The sequence below is a fragment of the Dendropsophus ebraccatus genome, chromosome 2 (assembly GCF_027789765.1).
Source record: "Dendropsophus ebraccatus isolate aDenEbr1 chromosome 2, aDenEbr1.pat, whole genome shotgun sequence".
Taxonomy (NCBI): Eukaryota; Metazoa; Chordata; class Amphibia; order Anura; family Hylidae; genus Dendropsophus; species Dendropsophus ebraccatus.
In genome coordinates this window covers 165100002-165122331 of record NC_091455.1, presented here as the reverse complement: position 1 = coordinate 165122331, position 22330 = coordinate 165100002, and the positions used below count along the sequence as shown (strand labels likewise).

The 22330-nt window shown below is 40.2% G+C and overlaps 1 protein-coding gene across 12 annotated transcripts in view; it reads left to right on the top strand.

Moving 5' to 3' along the window:
• The window catches only part of RARB (retinoic acid receptor beta), a 508146-nt gene that overhangs the window by 456445 nt on the left and 29371 nt on the right, over positions 1-22330 (top strand). For all 12 annotated transcript variants that reach the window (XM_069958669.1, XM_069958671.1, XM_069958665.1 and 9 more), the window contains 2 exons: positions 7507-7667; positions 21382-21558. In XM_069958669.1, the coding sequence (XP_069814770.1) occupies positions 7507-7667; positions 21382-21558 (338 nt within the window). The remainder of the gene's footprint in view (positions 1-7506; positions 7668-21381; positions 21559-22330) is intronic.

Genomic DNA, 22330 nt, shown 5'->3' with positions numbered 1-22330 from the left:
TCATTATCCTGACCCTTCAAAGGGACTGATAAATATTAAATACCTGCCCCTATAGCTACCTACACATACATTTGCAATTAAATATATCTCTAAAGATAAGACGCAGAATTCCCAGGAAAATTTCCAACATGTTGAATCATCTTCTTGCAATGATGCAATACTCGCTAGGGGAAAGGGAAGGATCCACCAACTATGATAGTTCTCAATGAGATGTCTTATCATTTATGAACTTATTCGTTATTTTAAAGTTCTTTAGGTATAAACATGTTAAGTAATTTAACATAGTTACAGTGATTTATTACATGCTAGCAAGTAGTTTGTAAGATATCAGATATAGTAGCTGGGAAGGCACTTGGAAAGAACATAGCAAAAGGCCAAATCTTAATATACGTAAATGACAGAAAGATAAAATTCACAAATTTTTCATAAATTGTGAAAGTGATCTTAGGGTGCCTTCACACCTACCGGATCCGCAGCGGATTTTCTGCTGCGGATCCGCAGCAGATTTGACTAAATGAATGAACACACTATTAAATCCGCACTGTAAAATCCGCTGCGGATCCGGTGTGTGTGAAAGCACCCTTAGAGTATTATAGAGAAATTTATCCTGTGCATTATGTATTATTGCAATGGTCATCACAGCTATTACATCTTGTATTTTAGTGAACCATTGTAGTATGGTCAATACTTTAGTCTAAAGTAGAGATGAGCGAATTTACTGTAACAAAGAAGCAAAGCGCTTTGTCATCTTAAATCTTCTCATCAGCCTGCTTCCATTTAACTGACTGCCGCTTTGTGCCGTTCCTCCCCTGGTACTGGGAAAAGCTAGATCCAGTCCTGGGAATCTTCTTTAAGTTTCCTAGGACTGGATCCAGTTTTTTCCAGGCACCGCGCGTGGAATGGCACGGAGCAGCAGTCAGTTATAACGCAGCAGGCTAATGAGTGGATTGCAGAGATAACAAAGCGCTTCGTTATTACTGTAAATTTGTTCATCTATAGAAAGTCCTTTTTTCCAACCCCGTCCTTAGACTTCTGTGAGCAGCTGCAACTTAATCATTAAGCTGATCTGTCCGGATATGATCAGTATTTTACAGTGAGTGATGAGTTTTGGATGATTTAGTAGCAAATTAGAAATTAAGAATGAGGCACTTTTTTAAGATGCATTACAACATTTCTTATATTTGATTGTATTGATGCTTTATTTAGAGTTTGTGGAAACAGTGACCATTTCAAGGAGTAGTTCAGCAGTAAGAAAAAAAAACAGTTCTAAAGTTGTTGAGGGGTCTTACCATCAGTCTGTTGCACAACTAAAAACCTGAACTTGCCGCTCAGTCAGTCCCTGTCCCGTTTTTGAAATCTTTTTCACTTTCTGTGGAGCATAGTGAGCAAATCCCATGGTGCAGCATGCTTTACTGCCCCCCTCTACATGCCCACAACAGCTCAAACGTGCCTCTCCTTTCATTAGCCCTACCCTATCATTGAATGATGGCGGCCATGTGGTTTTCAGCTTGGTAAACCAGACGGAGCCAAGAAAGCCCATACAGAGGCTGGGGGCTGGCCTAACCAGGGAGCGGATGCTATGTCAGCCTTCCAGCTTTGATGACGTTGTGACACAAAATGGCCATAGGACCAAGTGGTCGATGCAGCGAAAAAAGTTAGAAACTACTGAACATTTGACTGGGGGCGGAATGACCTGAAAGTGATCGATGTATCCAGAAGAGGTAATAGCAGCACATGAGAAAGTTATAATATAATAAGTTAAATAATTGAGAAAAAAATTGAGAGTTAAAGGGTGCCCTACTCCACGGAATTAATCTGCAGAATATAGCATATTTCTGAGCTCCCACCTGAAGAACCTCCTGTGTAATTGCGAGGATCCTATTCCAACAAAGGAAATAAATAAGGAAAAAGGAAATGTATCATATTAATGTATGTAACGTAAATTATTCCCAAGAACACAAAAAAAACTTGTAGTCACTGTACTAAGGTAGCACGCGTAGTGAAAAGTGCAGAAATAATTCAGCGAATTGTATTATTTTCTCGTTCTTTTAACCTTCATCTCTAAAGACTGCCGTTTATCTCAGCACTTACATTCGCCTTTTTTTTTCTTTTTGATTGGATCCCGAAGGTATCAAATAGAAAAAGGACAGCTTCTTATCTCGCAAGCCTCGCAAAACACACAACCTCTTTACTCCATTTCAGACGTCATCTGACATCCAAGTTACAGCCTTTGTTTCCATTTCTGAGCCAAGAAAACTGGGTCAGTTAATCCAAGTAGAAAACGTTATTTTAGTGAGTTAACTCTGTGTGATGAACTGCTGGAAAGAAAGTCCTCGGCCAGTACTCCACTGCAAGCTTCAGAGCCTCGGAGCTCACCCTGATTTACAATCACATGAAAAAATGTAATTTTTCCTCAATAATGTTACATTTCTCAAAAACAAGTAACTGTAATTTCCCTTTTATCCAACACCTCTAAATTATATTCCATTCTTCTTCTTAAAGTTTTTTTTGATGTGAAACTCAAGGTGCTGGCAAAACTGCAAAGTGTAAAAAAGTCATATAAATAATATATATGAGACTAGGGTCAAAGAAGGAGTTAAGACAGCTTGACCTCAGCTGACAAAAAGGCACCATTTAAGCCAACCTCCTAATTACTACGGTGGCGTGCCATTTAATACTGTGATCTTGTTTCTACTAAATCAGAGGAGAGCCAAGAAAAAGAAAAGTCAACTTGTCATATGATTGTAGGCAAGACAAAGAAAAACACCTGGTAGCAGTTTATAGATGAGGCACCTTTGACTTATCTATTATCCTTGACGCCTACAAATTGCTATCTATAAACATAATGGTACATCAAGGGCATAACTCTACTCAGTATTGGTCTGTATCAGGTTTACAAGTAGAAAATGTGCTTTACAATAAATAGAACTGTAAATAATTATATAAAAAGAATATATATTATATATATATATATATATATATATATATAATTTGTCCTTTGTTGATGATTGAATGCAGACATTTAATAACTATAACTATTACTGGGAAAGATGGGTAACAACCAATATGGATGCCTTTACAGCTCCCATAATGGCTATTGCCAATGTTTCCCAGACACATGATGAGATATGAGTATGAGTGGTGGATGATGTATCACTGTAAATTAAGCCGGATCTTCCTTTTGAGAGTGTGTGAAATCTAGGTAATAGCTCCTGAGAGGACTATAAGTGGCCATGTTGGTTGTCACCCATCCAAATGTTATAACTTGGAAACAGATGAATAGAGTTTAACAACTTGAAGTTGTCTGGTTTTCATAAACAAAAAGAATAGACGTCTGCCAGGCTCCTCCACAGATTGCAGTTGATCACTGGTGGCCACAGCAGTGTATCCCCTGAAATTTGCTTTGTTTTGTGAGACAATTCTCAGATCCCAATTGTACAAATAGAGTAAGGACCTGTGCCGTGAGGAAAGTGAAGGATTGCATCATCTAAAAGAGAAGTTATACATACTTCTGTTTAATTTTTTTTTAACTACTTTAGAAGTGCTTTAATAAGCCAGTATGGCTTAACTTGGTTGTGACTGGACATGATTCTTGCTGTGGATCCTCTATGTTGCTGTGGTATAGCATGCAATCATGCCAAGGAGTGGAGGCTAAGCCTGGTTCTTCACCTAACCCCCCCCCCCCCCCAATGCGCTGAAGTGGACTTTTGCGTCGGGTTGTTCCCAGTCTGCTATTCTTAACATGGTCATTGTTGGCAGTTGCTTTATGTAGCACGGTCCAGTGGGATGTTGCAAAGGTATAGTTGTTTAGACGTTAGGTTAGCGCTGGGAGAGTTCACATAGATACAGGTGCAGAGACACAGACCAGACAGAAGGAAGGTCAGGTAACCATGTCAAACACAGAAGAAGCAGACGCTAGGCTCATCTCTGCAGATCACTACTGAGCCTTATTGCTCAAACACAGGTGACTGGAATCTTTATATAGGTGAGGCAGAGTGGGGATGTGTAGGGTAAGACAATGCGTGGTTCACGATGCCCCTTTAAATAAATTTTTTAAAAAATCAGCTTAAGAAAACTTGAGCAAATTGGCACCCAAGCAGCAATTTTACAACTTATGTGAAATGAAAAGTAAAAAATATGTGGGTGGGTTTCTCAACGGGTGACGGGTGATTTTTTTTTTTTCCTATTTGGAGTACGTCAAATGTCTTAAATACCATCAGTCCAAATGTAAGAATAAGAGCATAGCTATGTGGGGCATAAGGACGGGATTTACATCTGGGCGTCATGAAAAGGTTGGTTGTCCACACTTGCTTTGTAGTTCTGATAATGACCGTAGGGCTCCAAGCACATCATGAGCTAGCTTAGTTCACATTTACTTTACATAGTAAGCTGTAAAGTACACATAACCTACAGTAGATCACCTTATGAACCATGAAAATAGCTCATTCGAAGGCCCCCACCTAAGTTAGCCTTATGTTGTTGCATTCCCTTGGATCTAATGCTTTTTTGATGATCTATTGTACGTTTGATGAAAGTGACGTCTAAGAAATAAAATGAGCCATGGCTGGTGAGCTGCAGTCGAAGACTTTGCAATGACTGACTGTCCCCGGGGACAGAATCACTCAGTCTTGTAGAATGGGGTGACATTTAAGAAAGAAATGCAGAGGAAAATGTCATGCTTAAAAAATTAGGTTCAAACATGCTGGCTTCTGATTTATTTTTATTAAAGGCAAGGTTGGAATAGTGATGGATTATCCGGCTTGAAAATGTTTGGTGAATTTTCCACATTTAGGTTTAATCAGAATAATCTAATTTGCGGTAGTATTGAGTATGTGGGAGCCAAGGCTAGTGAAGCCAGATGGATGGTTTTTCCTTCTAAATCTCAGCTATAATCTGATGAAGCCAGCACGAATGTAACAGATTTACCCCACACGCTCTTTTATTAAAACTATTTGCAAGTGTGCAAAAGGGAACAGAAAGATGACAGTTTATGCAAAGGGATATACATTAGTCTTATGTAACCTGGTATACTAAATCAACATAATTAAGTTGTGACTGCTTAAGTATGCCCAATGGAGTCAGCCGAGAGCATGCTTTCAATTTTATTCTATCAGCTTAAATGTATACGGAATACCAACACAGCTGATGTATAGACAGATCAATGACAAACAGCTAGACATTAGCGATAGATAAACAGTGTTTGTTGCATTGTTTTTTTTATTTAAGTGGGGTGTGCACCACCTTGTGTGCACCTGGGAGTATTATAGAGATAGGATTCGTGTACACAGTGCAGCACAGAATCAAAAAAGTATGCAGATTTTTACACAGTTAGGCTATGTTCCCACAAAGAATTTTTGCTCAGTATTTTGAAACCAAAACCAGGAGTGGATTAAGTCTCGGGCCAGTGTCAGACACCAGGAAGCGGCCAGGGACCGGAGCGCCGCAATGCGGGACCCACCGCTGGAACCGGGGAGGTGAGTGGACGTGGTTTCCCTCAGCCACCTCCTCCCCGGTCCCAGGAAAAAAATGCCCCCCCCTGCTGGAGTACCCCTTTAAGCATGTTTTAAATCAGCTTCTAGCTGTTAACGGCATTTGTTTTGGAGACAGTACTGCACTGTGTAAGAGCGGCCTTACAATGACTGTGCTGATTTTTCCTGTGCATGGATAGATAATAAACAGATAATAGACTGAGCCTTTGTTCAAGTGATAAGCTTTGATATACTTTATTTTTGTTTGGCGCCCCCGAGTATGTGTGAAAATGTGTTCGTTTCGGAATGGGAGAGGGGCTTTTCTGTCTTCATGTAAGGCTTCTAGGAACTGAAAAATCAGTTAGCAGAGAAGCGGCAGCAGAAGAACTGTAGAGTGATTCCCCTGTGGATCATTTCCTTGTATCTGGGAATCCTTGGCAGAAATTCATAAGACTGCCCTAAATAATGTGTTTGTGCTCCACAAGCAGCCATGGAGCTAAATAGGCTCAGGAAAGCTGTCAGTCGGCTAATAGGGTTATATGCCCAAAAGCTAATAACATTGCAGTGTTTTAATTTTGAGTTATTGAACTTTGGAAGTCTAATGAACAGCAAGTGAAACTTATAACAAAATGCTACACCATTAATATACATTTTCCACTCTCTGTGATACTGACTATATAACTAATATTATCTGCTAAATTCTGTATCCATCCTTATTAATACATACGAGTAAAGTGATGACATTATCTGGCCAAAATAGAATTTATTCATAAAAAAGACTTGTCCAGACTTTCACAGTCCTTGACTATGTTCCCACTACGCGATCATAGTCGGAAAAATCTGCCGTCTCATAATATTGATGGTCACAAATAACGATCATGATCATTATTTGCGGCCATCAATATTACAAGATGGCCGTCTTTCCCCACTATGATGGAACATAGCCCCACCACTTGCATTCCCCATTAAATAACAATTATGGGACATGAATTCTTTTCACTGTGCCAATTTGTTTTTAATTAATTACTCAATAACCAACTGGGTGCAACCAGCTGTAGGCATGTCCCTTTTATTGTATAGTCTTAGACAATGTAGGGACATGCACCCCACTGGTTACACTCAGTTAGTTATGTAGTCCTACATTCTAGTAAGAATAACAGAGAAATGGCATCACAAAATTTCAAGTGAAGAAGCTTCACAATTATAATTTAATGGGAAATACAGGTATTACAGGTTTACAGAGAGGTCAGGAGAGGACACAACTCCTCTTTAGGGCAGCTTTGCACACAACAGATCACAGCGAAAATCTTGCTGTGAGTTTTGAAAGATCTGCAAGATCCGCTGCAAGTATGTATTCACATAGGAACTGACAGGACCTTGGATCGTAATGGATCTCACTGCTAAACTCTCAACAAGATTTCCGTTGCGATTCGTTGTGTGTAAAGCTTCCCTTAAAGTTTAACTGGTCATTTACATAGCCTAAGTTAGCATTTATACTTATTGCTATAAATAAAAAAACAAACAAAAAAAACCCTGTATAACGTGGCCAACCCCTTTAAAAGGAACCTATTAAGTTGAACATGCATGTTACTGCCCTGTCACGGACAGGTGGAAGGCTTGAGCTTTTTAAAAAGAAGTAATTTACAAATTTGGATTACTTTTTTCTTTCAGAATATACTTGTATATTTTTTAAGCATATATCCTCTTTATATTTCCTGTTCCTTTTCAATTCATTCCTGAGTCGACAAACTAAATAAAAGACTGCCACTAAAACCTAAAGAAATATCGATACCATTCTGTATTCGGCGTGAAAAGGTCACCAAAGAGTGATATACTGTAATAATAGATACTGCAAAAGTAAGATTTCTATCAGTTGTATAGATAAATGTTAACCTTATGGCTTCCAAATATATCTCCATTATATCATACACTCATCACTTCAAACGGTAAGATAGCTGTTTTCACATAGTTGGAATCACTTTGAGATAGTGTTTAAGCCCAGTAGCCAGTATCTGAAGTGTCTTCATCTCTACTGCAGCAGTCAGAAATGACAGAAACAAGAAGAAGAAAGAACCCTCGAAACAGGAGTGCACAGAGAACTATGAGATGACAGCCGAGCTCGATGACCTGACAGAGAAAATCAGAAAAGCGCATCAAGAAACCTTCCCCTCCCTGTGTCAGTTGGGAAAATACACTACGGTAAGTTTTACCTGCTAATGATTTGGAAGTGTTGCACTCCAGACACCGATCTCCTATGTAGGATTACATTTTCTTTTCATCTACCGCTAGTCATGATTTATGAATGCAATGGTGAGACTCCTGTTACATGTTCTCCAGGAAGAAGATGAAGAAGATTTGGTCCAGAGATTCCTCCCCTTTATACTTTGCATATTCTCTACACAAACTTGTGCTCATTATTTGTTCCGTCTTGTTCATTCAATCTCTGCTACTATTAACACTCAGACGCAAGGGCATTGTTAGCTGCTGCGCAGGGAGGTTGAACTTGAATGAGGGATCGCTGATCTTTTTCACCGAAACACACGACAGGGCACCTCTGAAGGAAACTGGTTCGTTTTATAGGCACAGTAGGCAAGTGCCTAGGGGCAAGGGGCAAGAAACTGGTGTAAACTGCCCATAGCAATTAATCATAGCTCAGGATTCATGTTACTATGTTGCTATGGGAAGTATACTCCAATTTCTATTAAATTTGATAAATTTAGGCCAAAGAGTTTATAGGGTGAACAGAATTGGGAGTATCTTGACTGATTGATTGTTTTTTGATTTGCTTTGTCACTTTTTAGATAAGCTGTAGTCATAAACTATAAGAAGCAAAATACATCATCGGACATCAGAGCCCCAAAATTATTCCCCCTATTGTTCATTATGCCCTCGTCTGTCACTAATTTCCACAATTAAATTACATTGAAGACAGTGAAGTATTTTTCTAGTTGTGTGTGATTAGCCATATTACAAAAAACAGGAATAGCCGAATAATAACCTAAAACATACTTATCTTGTTTACACCATAACTACTCAGTTTAGAACAACATAAAGAACTATATAAATACATGAGCAATGTAACATGCCCTGTGTATCGCATATATTTGAAAAGAATAAAAGAATAATAATTTTAGTGTCCTTGGCTACAAGGCCCAAACACTTTAAAAAATAGTTTCTGTTAGTCAATGACAAACTGTTAAAAAGTATAGCATTTGCTTTCCTATCTGGAGCCACTGGTGTTCAAATGCGAGCAGTCCGACAAGAGAATTCTTGAGTCACGCTTATCTTTATGAAACATTCAGTGTGCCTATATACATTAGACAAAACTGTCTAAAGTGTATGTCAGCCTTCTACCTCTCCCATGACAAATGAGGTCAGGGGAGAGAAGGATCTGGCGTGTTGGATTTCAGGTGCCCAATCTTATTGGTCTGGGAAGGTTATCCACCACCAGAGGTGTCTTGCTATGTCATCTCCCCCACCCCCTTCCATAGAGGAAACATGAATGTTTGGGAGATAGTAATTGAAAATGTATGGCCTTTTTACAAGCTGACCACATTTACACTACCAATATACAACAGGATATGACAATGGGCCCAAGTCATTGCAAAATGGTTAAGTAGGCTGTTCATAGTCTACTTGTCTACATTTGGTCTGTTTTAAGGTTTGTTTTTAATGTGGAACCCAAAAGCGTAGACTGCCATGCAAATAAAAATTATACTGACATATAACAGGCCAAATGTAGTCACAAGTAGACTATGTTCAGTCTGTGGAACCCTAAGGCTATACTGCAGCCATGCCCAGGTTATGTGGGAATGCCCTTTTGATGGTGTCCAGGCATATACCAGCACTGTATAGCTGAGTAGCCACGTAATGTAACTGTTGTTAGCCTGTAAAAGAATTGTCCCGTATTATAGGTTCTGGTAATAATACTGTTCTGGACTGTGCTGTTGAAGCTACATCCAGCTCTTCAGTTCTCTTCTGCTCCTCCAGCCTTTTATTACGCTTAGAGGATGTTTTAGTGCTGGTATGTAAATCAGGATTAGGCAAAGCCATGACACAAGGGCGCCAGATCTCTTGGCGTTCTCAAAGCAAACTATACTTCATTAGAATATCAAGGAAAGAAAAGTGTGCTATGATATCGCTATGATAGTTATTATATTTTATTTGTAGATATTTTAAAGTTAGTTTATTAGTCTCCCGGGCTCTATGCAAATTACCATGTAAGTAGTCACGGTGGGCGGGTGTCTTCTTCAAGTAGTCTGTGTCCTGGGCCGGCTCCGGTGCTGTAATCACGCCCCTCTGGGCGTGTGTAGAAAGTGCCGCATGGTGACGTCATTAGGGGGGCCGGCATTGCACGTCGGCCTGGCCGATGTCTTTACTAAGCTGCGCATGCGCAATGCAGCTGGAGAAGCCGCTGTGGTACTGCGCCTGCGCGGCTTAGTACAGCATCGGCTTCACCCACAGTACTGCAGCTTAGTAAAGACGTCAGCCAGGCCGACGTGCAATGCCGGCCCCCCCTAATGCTGTCACCATGCGGCGCTTTCTACACACGCCCAGAGGGGCGTGATTACAGCGCCGGTGGCTGCCCAGGACACAGACTACTTGAAGAAGACACCCGCCCACCATGACTACTTGAAAAAGCCGCCCGCCCACCGTGACTACTTACATGGTAATTTGCATAGAGCCCGTTAGACTAATAAACTAACTTTCTGGGCTCTATGTACAGGGGACAGGGGGATGGTTAGGAAGCGTGCTGGCTGATCTACCAGCACGTTTCCTTAGCTTTATAGCCAATTTTTGTGTGATTGGTTCCCTTTAAAGACTAGTCCATAATTATAAAAAAAACCCCAAAAACATATAACACCTAGGCTAATTCCCATCATGCTTGGACATGGATATGGCTCTGGCTGCCCAGGTGTGGTGAGAATTGTAGTTTTGCAAGGGCTGGAGTGCTGTTTTTTCAAGTCTCTGGGGTTTGAGGAGACAGATGAGTACAGTTCATCCGTAATGAGGAAGAGCACAGGGAGCTGCTCTTACTTCTCAGTAAAGCTCAAGCCATCATATACTTATCAGAGCTACCCCAGGGTATAAGAAAATTTCAGAGAGGGTTTATAAGAAAAAAAATAAATAAATGTATATATATATATATATATATATATATATATATGTATATATATATAATATTATTATATGTAATACACTATGTATATATCCAGTCTCACCTTGATGAAAACAAACAACCCTTGTCAGTTCCCAGTAAGTAAAGATCTGAGACATTCCTGAGAAAGAGTACTTTGTACTTAAATGAATGTGTATGTGTGTGTGTCAAAGCTGTGATTGTGTTTGGCACTAACACACAAGCGCACATAGTATGACCTCCATCGAGAAACACAACACCATGCCAACTCAAGCACTGAGCAATAGATGTTGCAGATAGAGTTTGCCATTCTCATTTTGCAAGCTATAATACTCTCTGGATTGTGCTCTGATACGTAAGCATGAGGTGTAATCAAGAATTTAAAAGCCTAAATTATTCAAGTCAAATGCTAGTGAAATGCCAGCACCGTGCTTGAGTTCCACTCCTTGCAATAGGGAACATTATTTTGCAAGGGTAATAATTTATTTAAATAGGAAAAAAAGTGTCCTTTGAAGGCGTGCAGACAGTCTACAGATTTTAAATGAAGACACGGATGAGCTTGTGTAATGTAGACAATGACCGATCTCCTAGACTTTCATTTATCATTGATAGCAGAGATTATTATATTTTCAAAGGAAGTACATATTCCTGTGATTGTTAATTCTTAGGAAGCCATGAAAATTCAAAGATGTGGCCGTAACAGAAACTGCTGAGACCGGAGAAACTTGCATGACGTGCCTTCCCAATTGTTGCTCCTTATTCTTCCTTTTAGCCAAAACAATAAGAGTAGACTTGCTGTTAAATAACAGGAATTAATGCTGGGGCCAAGCAATGTTCTTGTTTTTTCTTGGAATCTAGTAGTGTGTTACATTGATGGTTTGATAAACCTGGAGTGGAAGGAACAACCAAGTACATCTCTAGTCTCAAAATTACAAAAATGATTTAAAATTTCAAATGTACATTCTTGGTTTTATTGCCTGGTTAAAAAGTGAAAGGTGTGAGAAAACCCATTTTAGGCTGGTGTTTCAGTCTGTGCTTCCCCGTAGTAAAATGAAGGGGGAAATATAGCCTTATACAAATGTTACGTAAGCAGCTATAACAATAACAAAGGGAAAAGATACATTTTAGCGCAAAGTAAATGAAAGTAAAACCAAGTAACATAATCTTAGAAGCGGTGAATACTAAGGCCTCGTTCACATGTTCAGCAATTTTTCGGGACGCAAAACCGCTATTTTTACTCTGTGGTCCGTATAAATTAATCCGTATTTGCATCGGTAATTGCATCCGTTTCTGTAAAATGTGGATAGTACTAGTTTGCATAGATTTGATCCGTGTTTTTTGTGGACATCACGGATGTGACATCCGCGTCGTCCATAAAAAACACAGATGCCATAGACTTTTATTGGTAATCCGTACCGCAATCACAACCCGCACTAGAGAATATCCTTTTTTTTTATAGAGCGGATTATGGATCAAAATTAAAACAGACTGTGTGAATAGCTCAATATAAATCAATGTGCTCTAAGTTTAACCATGATTACGGATCCGCAATTACAGACAACTTTACTTAGCGTGTGAATAAAGCCTAACTGCAATTATAGAGTGGTTAGGTACACAGTTCAGCAATTCCCTTTATAGTTTGAAAACCAAGTTTTATTGTGCTAGTCAACAGCCAGTAGTGTGGGGAGAGCAAATACTTGTGAACACTACTGTTGGTGCTCTGAGCCTACCATCATCTTCAGATGGTCTAGTCTGGTGACAATGACTAGATTCACGCTGTGTTAATGCAGTCCATCCTAAATATACAGCAGCATCCAGTAAAAAAATGGATGCCAACATATACAGAAATCACTTTAGAGGCAATCACTTTAGTGGCCCAAACATAAACAGCAAGTGACCACGTTCGGTTTACTTCCCACACATATATGTTGCTTAGTGGTGCTCAGTCATGTAGTTTGCAGCCTTATTGAGTCCTACTAAAAACATACATGTGGAAATTGGCCCACATGCAGTCACTTGCTGGCTATGTTTGGGCCTTCGAAGTAAATGTGCCCACCGACATGTGCCACAGTATATGTCCTAATTAGAGATGAGCGAGCCGGGTTCGGGTTTGAGTCCATTCGAACCGGAACGTTCGGCATTTGATTAGTGGTGGCTGCTGAACTTGGATAAAGCTCTAAGGTTGTCTGGAAAACATGGATACAGCCAATGACTATATCCATGTTTTCCACATAGCCTTAGGGCTTTATCCAACTTCAGCAGCCACCGCTAATCCAATGCCGAACGTTTGGGTTCGGATGGACTCGAGCATGCTCGAGGTTCGCTCATCTCTAGTCCTAATCCTTTTTTTTAAAATGGGATTCCAGCCTATACCTAAGACCCACTGTATTTGAGTAGTGGGAACCCAGTCCAGACGCAAAACATGAAACGGTAGAATGCAAGAACATGGAATACCAGCCTGTTTTCTGGCAGAGTGTTCCCTGGTCAAAACTCCTTTGCATATGGACTTGGATGCTCAGATTTCTGTAGACCCAGACCACCACATCAATAGATTTTAGTTTCTCCAGCTGTGGGTGCCTTTGATCACTATAAAATTATATGGCATCCGGAATAGTAAAATCACACCAGCCTGTAAAAGGTGCCTACATAACAATGTGTAAAATGAGTAGGGAACATCTTGTTAAGAAAACTGTGCCACATTACCGTTTATTCTTCATGACCTTTTGGCCAGTGTTCTTAATATCAAAATTGCAGCTGGGGAATATTTGACCATTACATATCCTGCCATTTCCTGTGTGTAGGCCATTTGTATATAGCCAATATGAAGGTAATCCGAGAGGTTTAATGGAAAGTACAGCGCAGAGTAGTGATGTGATTCACTTGTAAAACAATTGCAGAAAGATTGTGCAGTTTACTAATTTCTTCTAAATGGCTATTTCTAGATTATATCATGGCCAAGTACCATTTACCCATCATCCATTGTATGGTGTTACATAAACTCTGCTGTATTCTGTCTAGTCCTATGAGAGAATAGTAATACCCATAAAGTCCCTAAAGAGTACTTCCCCTTGTCAAATATCAAAACTAGCCCAAACAACAAAGAGATGTATAGGAAAAATAAAACTTTTCTATTGAATGTCATTAAAGGAGAAGTCTGGCAAAACTTTTTATTAAAGTATTATATTGGCCCCCAAAAGTTATATGGGAAATGCACATACATTGTGTTTCCTTGCATCTACTACTGCACCATAGCTTCACTTCCTGGATAAAATGGTGATGTCACGACCCAACTCCCAGAGCTGTGCGGGCTGTGGCTGCTGGAGAGGATGATGGCAGAGGGATGGTCAGTGTCCCTCCAGTGCCCTGTGTCCCTCAGTGTCCCCCTGCCATCATCCTCTCCAGCAGCCACAGCCTGCACAGCCCTGGGAGTTGGGTCGTGACATCACCATTTTATCCAGGAAGTGAAGCCTTGATGCAGTAGTAAGTGCAGGGAAAAAAGCACTTTATAAGCTTTATAAGTGTATATCGGTGATTTCTATAACTTTTAAGGGGCAATACAATATTTTAATAAAAAATTTTGCCGGACTTCACCTTTAAGCTAAAAAAAAATATTATAAAAGATGACAATTACATAAAACATGTGGCACCTGTGACTACAGAACAGAAAAAAAGGTTGGAGTTCCTCTGCTTAAATGACCCAATGAGGGCGTGGGCTCTGGGTCCGCTGAATTTATTATTTCAGTATAGGAAAAGAAGCAATTTTAATGAGAAAGAAGCAATCCTAGTTATTTAGAGATTGGAGTGGTCAGCTTTAGTAGAGATAATCCCTCCGTCTTCCAGTCCTTTAACATTGGTGCTTTTAAACAGTTAGTGATTTTCCTATGTACTTGTCATCTATATGTATATTCAGCTAGGATTTTTGCTTGTTAAGTTTTGGTGAACTGGATTTCTCTGTAGTGACTGTATAGTAGTGCAGTGTATTCGGAGTGGCTTAAATGAAGAAAATATATGAGAAAGCTATATTTTTGAACATTTTACGCTTAACAGATTTCATGCTTGGCTACATATCCTTAGCTTCATTAGCTATAAAAATGACATGAGATTTTTCTGCAGCCCGGTTGGTTTAATGCTTGACAGGGTATATACATTTGTTATACATATACAGTGAAACCTGCCCGGAGGACCACACCTCCATGAAGACCCTAGTTATTGTAATAGTCTGACAAACATAGCAATATGGGAATAAGATTCTATTCTAAAACTGCAATGGGTCAAAGGACTTATATTTATATTAGAAAAAAGGCTCCGTTTTTTTTCTAGAAACAGCATCTTTCTTTTATACATTGGCTGGGTCTGCTAAAGCAGCTCAGTCGTATACTTTTCAATGGGGCTCAACTGCAATACCAACCACAGCCTATACATACCGGTCCTTTCAGATAGGCTGGCCCATTTCTTACACAAGTGACCATCTAGCAAATTGGCGCTTGCTTAATTAGACTTTTTGCAACTCCAGGATTGTACAGCCAGAGCTACATAAATGATTGCTAGATCACAAGAGTTGCTTTCACTTACATCAGTGTGGGCCACATATTCCCTGTTTGCACAGGGTCGACTAGTGATCAGCTGACGAATGAGTGATTGCTTGTCCGTTGGCTAATCACTGAGTCTTGGTCAATAATCCCCCTTTGGCCTCAAGAGTGATGCTGATTCTAAAAAAAAAAAAGAACTTTTTTAAGTCTCATAACCCCCTTTAAGGAATATTGGGGGAATAAATTTGCTATTATTGACTAATCTTTAGATAGGGTAAACTCAAAGGAAACCAACCATCCCAATTGGGCTGATTTGGTTCCCTGGAGCATTGTATAAAGCTCCTGGGCATCTTGCGGCACGTATCTGATATGGCTACATCAGCAGCTTTTTACAGTAGAAAATGAAGTGTAATCCCCGGGGGCGCGGCAGGTAGTCATCTAGGCGGCTCCCCGCCCATGTTTAGTCACCACTCTTTCCCTTTGAACACGCTCGGCGGGGATGATTGACATGGAGAGGCGCCAGTAACAGGCATCTCTGTCTGTCACTCTGGGTGACTACCTGCCGTGTCTCTCCCTACTGCACACCTGGGGGTTAAACGTCATTTTCTCGGGTATAAAGCTGCCGCAGCCAATGCATACCACAAGCTGCTTAGGAGCTTCATACAGTGCTCCAGAGCCCAATAGGGCTGATTAGTACCCTTTAAGGCCCTATTACACACAGAGATTATCTAAAAGATTTTTGAACCTAAAGCCAGGAATGGGTTAAATGGATGAAAACAGGAGAACGCTCAGTCTTTCCTTTATGATAATCTGCTCCTGGCTTCAATGATCTGGCAGATAAATCCACGTATGTAATAGGGCCCTTAGTCTGCAATTAAATGGGTTTCATTTCATGCATGCCGCAGAAGTGTGTAACAAATAACAAATGTGGTGCAAAGTTTCTTTTACACAAATTGTACCACAAATCTGGATTTGCCTCAGTGAAATGTAATAACCAATTTAGGGAAATAAGATGCACCTACAGTAGATAATACTATGTAAGAAAATAATGTTCCCTTCAGGTTAAAGGATTTGCTATAAAATAGGATTGGGTGATATATATGCAGAATACTTTCCGTTTTAGCAGCCAGTTTGCAAGTGACACAAAACCCAACTGAAATGCACTGAAATTAGAGGTAAAAACTAGAGATGAGCGAACCTTGAGCATGCTCGAGTCGAACCGAACCCGAACTTTCGGCATTTGATTAGTGGTGGCTGCTGAAATTGGATAAAGCCCTAAGGCTATGTGGAAATCATGGATATAGTCATTGGCTGTATCCATGTTTTCCAGACAACCTTAGAGCTTTATCCAACTTCAGCAGCCCCCGCTAATCAAATACCGAACGTTAGGGTTCGGATCGACTCGAACCCGAACCCGGTTCGCTCATCTCTAGTAAAAACCATAATTGTGGCATTTGTTAATACCCTGAGATTATGTGTTAGATTACACCAACAGATTATCTGGAATATAGATGTTTCCCCTCCTCTGTCTGTCTTCTAGGTATGGTTATTACATTTGCATTTTGTGTGGGATACTGTGCATTATCTGTAATAGAATATGTGTCAAACTCAATGGCATGATAAAGTAATCTCATATAATACTGATGAATATTTTGTTCACACTTGCTGGTTTCATGCAATGTCTTTTTCCAGATGGATAAACTATTGCCAAATGATTTCCTGCTGTAGGCTCTGCATTGTGTGTATCTCTTTACCATGCACTATTTCTATGGACTGGATAAACTGGCTATTAAATTTAATTACAGCCCGAATGACTGCACATCTTGATTTTTCTTTCCCTTCCCTGATCTCATTTCCTCTTGATGGGCTGCATTTTGCCCAGGTCTTTCAGGATTAAATAAAATAAATCTGAAAAATGTACAGGCTCTCTTTACTTGGAGGAATGTCTTAAAGGGCACGGAGGCAGCTGTTAACCTGCTCCCCTCAGTCTCCAGAAACGGCATTCCAGCATCCAGAGTCTTGCATTGATAAATCTTGTGACAGAGGAGTCCTTAACCTGCACACTCTCATCACAAAGCTTTGATTTTTATCAGCTGCCATGGCCGGGGTACTATATGATGGAAATGACAGGTTTATTCTAGCAAGAAAGGCAAAGTAATTGTTAGTGAAGCTGTTTCAACACATCCGTCTTGCACTGATCTTGACACACCAAGACCTCTAACAACTACGCAAAAGCAAGTTTATACCTAGTGCCATCATAATCATAATAGACCTAATATCTGGAGCACTTAGTCACATAGACGGATGGTTTCCATGCTGGCCAAGTCAGCCGTCCCGCTCCTGCTCACTGGTATTTAAAATTGTATTTCCCCATTCTTGCTTTACTTAATAAGGCATATTAAATAACATAAAGCAAGAAGAAGCGGCACAGCATACACATAGAAAGGACATTTTTTTGTCACCAGAATCTCTCGCTTCAGGGTACATTTTCTAATTGCTTCTTGCGCATAACAGTCAATTGTGCTATTTTCTTTTTCGCAACAATTTGAATTTGCTTTTCCGCTTTCTTATATATTGTTAGAGGTGCTTTGATTTCATTTTCTGGGGAATTATATAGATATAGTTAAAATAGCTATAGACATGAGTTGCCCTAATGTACAAATAATACTCTGAAATTCTGTCCCTGAACACTGATCTAATAACAGTGGAGAATAGAGAGAGATTGTTTTTTGTTTTTATTGGCCAGAAATAGACTTCAATGTGGCTCTCCTACTCATGTATTTAGACCCTGGGCAAGATAGAGTGGCTTGTCTGGCACCCATCAGGCCGTTGCCCCTGTCTTTAGTTTCCAGTAGATTAAATTGGCCAGTATGCACTGGGGTTACATGAGGCATTTGATACTAGGATACCAGGATTTCCTGGATTTTGATTCTGCATTCTGTTCACAACAGAGAATGTGCAAAGTATCATAGTGGTAGCAAGAAGTGTGATACTGCAATAAGTATTGGTATTGAAGTACAAATTTGATATCGTGACTAGTGTTGAGCAGACTTGCCAAACTGTTCGGATTTGGCAACGTTCTCTGACCCCAAATGCTCTGCATTTGACTCCCGGCGGCTAGAGAAGTTGGATGCCGCCCTAGGGAGCCCTAAAAAAACATGGATAGAGCCATAGGCTGTATCCGTGTTTTTCTGGCAGTTCGTCAAGTCCGGTCAACACTAATTATGACAACTCCAGTGTGGACAGAATATGTGTGGAGGAATACACCCATAGAGAAGTCTGTATGTATTCCATTCATACAAAGCAAACTCGCCCATTGACGCTTTATGCATTTCAACATAAAATACTCTGCACATGCTACACTGAAATCAGTGTTCGGAAACTTATCCTTATGAGTGTGTTGGCGTGCTACTTTTGCTGAGTTTCTGAATACTTCCAGTTGCTCATCTGTATTAAGAACATTCTATTTTGGACACTCCATTCAGCCTAGGTATATTTCTGCAGGTATGGCGCTAACATCTTCATACACATATTTATGCAGTTCAAGTTATTGAAAGAGGCCTAAGCGGTTTATTGCTGTTACATCAGAATGTGAATCTGGAATTGGCATAGTGAATGAGGCATTCAGACATCACATCATAAATCTTGCATACTTACAATGGTTTATTACTTTTGTATTCTTATTTTTACTACTTTTCTATCTTTGCATCTCTTTTCCTTGGAAGGTTGTGGCTTTCACATTTCCCCCATTCAGCACACCAATCACTCTTGCTGTCATAACTGACTGACTTCATAACTGCTGTGACTGACCCAACTTCAGCTGCCCCAACCCTCACCCTGACTGTCTTTGTTCTCTTTCAAGCTTTTTATGAGGTGGGCTGTATATATGTGGTACATGATCGCTGGCTGGATCCTATTTAGCCAAAAAATGACTTTGCTAGAAAAAGCCTGTGGAGCTTTCTCTGGGCTTGAACTAAACAAAAGGCTCAGAGGGTCACCAGTTGGACACCTCCGCTCTGCATCGAAATCCATTTGCTTTAGTTTTTCCTTCTATGTAACATATGTCATTCATTATAGATGTGTAATAAGTGTAGTAAAGCAATCATTGTCTACTTATCTATGCTTTGCTATTCCTTCAGAAAATGTGATACCTACAGGGTCCAGATGCTCATTTTGCATTATTGTTCTATATTAAAGGTGTTATCCCTCAATCAAAAGTTATCCCCTATCTATATGATAGGGCATAACTAGCTGTTCAGTGAGGGTTCCACCACTGGGACCCCCACCGATCACAAGAACAGATGAAAAATGTCCCCCGGGATGAACAAAGTGTGTCAGGCATATGCAACCATCATTCTGTTCACTCTCAAAGAACTTCCAGACATAGCAAGTGCTGAGAAGCCAGACTGCCACCGATCAGCTAGTTCTTCTTATATGTTTTGGTTGTGGGTAACACCTATAAAGGGCTTGGCCACATTATAGTAAAATAGGTCAGTACAAATTATTAGTAAGTGTACTCACTGTATATACTGACAGCAGCTCCCTGTGTACCTCATAGAGCTAAAATCAGACTCCCCTTCACCAGGCTGGGCTGTCCTGCTCTGTTTTGTTTCAATCCACAAAATGGCTGACATGGAGGAGCATGTGACCATGCCCTGTCCATTGTGTCCTCCATAGACATATACAGGCTAAGTGGTGGGCACTGGGGGGCGGGGCATGGTCACATGCTCCTCCATGTAAGCAATCTTATGGACCAAAACACCACAGAGCAGGGCAGCACAGCTTGGAGGAGGGCAGTCTGATTTTAGCTCTATGAGGTACACAGGGAGCTGCAGTCGGTATATACAGTGAGTACACTTACTAATACTGTACACTGAGCAATTTTACTATAAAGTAGCCAACCCCTTTAAGAAGATGGGCAAAAATAGGAGCATGTTCTCAATGCACAAATCAGCTCATATGGGATCCCCTGTTAAAGAGGTTATCCAGATTAGAAAAAGCACAGCTAGACTTTTCTTTCAAAAACCGAACCACCCCTGTCCTCAGGTTGTGTGTGGTATTGCAATTTAGCTCTGTTTTCTTCAATGGAACTAAGCCACAAAACCACTCCCAGACTAAAGACAGAAGAGTTGCTGTTTCTGGGAGAAAGCAGCCATGTTTTTTTAAGCCTAGATTACCCCTTTTATATAACCTCTGTTTTGTGACAGGGAGCATAAGCTTCTTATACCTTACCTCTATATGCTTAGGAGTTCATACAATTTGTCCCAAAGTCCTCAAAATTGTGTTCAGGCTAGAGATGAGGGAATCTTGAACACACTCAGATCCGTATGAACCAGAGTGTGTGTCTTTCAATTACCAGTGGCTGCAAAAGTGGGATGCAGCCCTGAGGCTGCCTAGAAAACATGGCCTAGTTATGCACCCAACTACTTCAGCCACCAGCAATCGGGTTCGGATAGACCCAAGAGTGCTCGAGATCCGCTCATCTTTAGTCCAGACACATAATACAAATACTGTACCAGCCTTATTTGTTTTTTTTCCTATACGCTGCATAAAATGACTGGATAAAAAATATATATTGTTTACATTGTCTACATGTTCTCTGAAGTGTGAACTTTTAGATAAAAATCTATGTCTGCATTTTATTAATATTAAGAGTCAAAGGGGTATTCACAGCTTGCTATCCCCTATGCATAGGTAATGAGTTGATCAGTAGGGGTCTGTCTGGTGGGACCCCCACCGCTCCTGAGAACAGAGACACAATTGCCCCCTGAATTAATGGAGCCTGGGCTTCGGCCACTGTGGCCTGTGGTCCATTCATGCTGAACTCTGAAACGTTTAGTGGCTCCATAGAAAATGAATGGATCGCAGGCTGCAGTGGGATGTGTGTGTCTCTTATCAGAATCTGTCAGACCTCTACCAATCACTTTGTTATCCAACACATAGGAGTATAGGGGATAACCATCTGAAATGGCAAAATACCTTGTTAAAGGTTTTGTCTCATTTCACATTTTCACAATGTAGATGCAGGTCTCACTTCCGCCATGTACATCAATGTACAGAACAGGGTTCCCCCAACCCCTTTGCTGAGGCAGCCACAAATTAATAAAGGTGAATGATAATGTTATAGCTTACATAATGCCCTACATTTATTACCCTGCCCCAAGTGTCATGACTTCTATAACTTATATATAAGGGATAATTCTAGAAGAGTAACAAACTAACGCAGTGTTCTCTTTGTGTCCATCAGAATTCCAGCGCTGATCACCGTGTACGGCTAGACCTTGGTCTATGGGATAAATTTAGCGAACTTGCAACAAAGTGCATTATTAAAATAGTGGAATTTGCAAAGCGGTTACCTGGATTTACAAGCCTGACCATTGCAGATCAGATAACTCTACTAAAAGCCGCCTGTCTGGATATTTTGGTGCGTATCTATACTAATTTTACTTCTAATTCCCTTCACTTTTGAATTTTTTATTAGTTCTGGAAAAAGTTTCTTTTCTTAACTACCTCCATATAACAATTGTTCTGCCGTTTTCATTAATGATTGAATAGTGGATTATTTCTCAGTTTCATTCCATAATCCTAAAAGTCGATCTCCACCCAAAAACTTAAACTCCACAACCCACCTAATTCGAGTTCTAGGGACCATGACAGGACCTTCAAAATGGGCAGAGGGTGTAATCGGAAGGTCCAGTCTCCAGCCAGTCAATTCTTGAAGTTTTTGGCTGGTGAACGACTGTAGGAGAAAGTGTACATGCTTCAACGCCAATTTATAGAGCGCAACTAGCGGAGCTGATGTCTACCATTTACTATGGCTGATACATCCAGACTGTGATGCTTTACTATATTGTTCTTGTTGTATTGTTTGCATGTCTTTTTGTGCATCTGATTTTCACATGATGCTAAAAATATAAGTTCTATAAAAAAATTATAAAAAAAAAAATGATCATCTAAATTATGATTTGACACCCAAATGGTCACTGCAATGTTTAAATAGAAAACTTAAGGCATTCTACTGATACTGAAGACTTGGATAGCCTGAGGCATTCTTTAAAGCAGATGGATTATAGTCACTCTTATTAATCACATAAAAAAAGAAATAAAAATCAAGCAAATCTCCTCTGAAGTAAGTCCGCTCCGCTGACCTCCTCCTCATCCCCAGTCAGAAGCAGTAGTGAATAGGCTCTTATGTA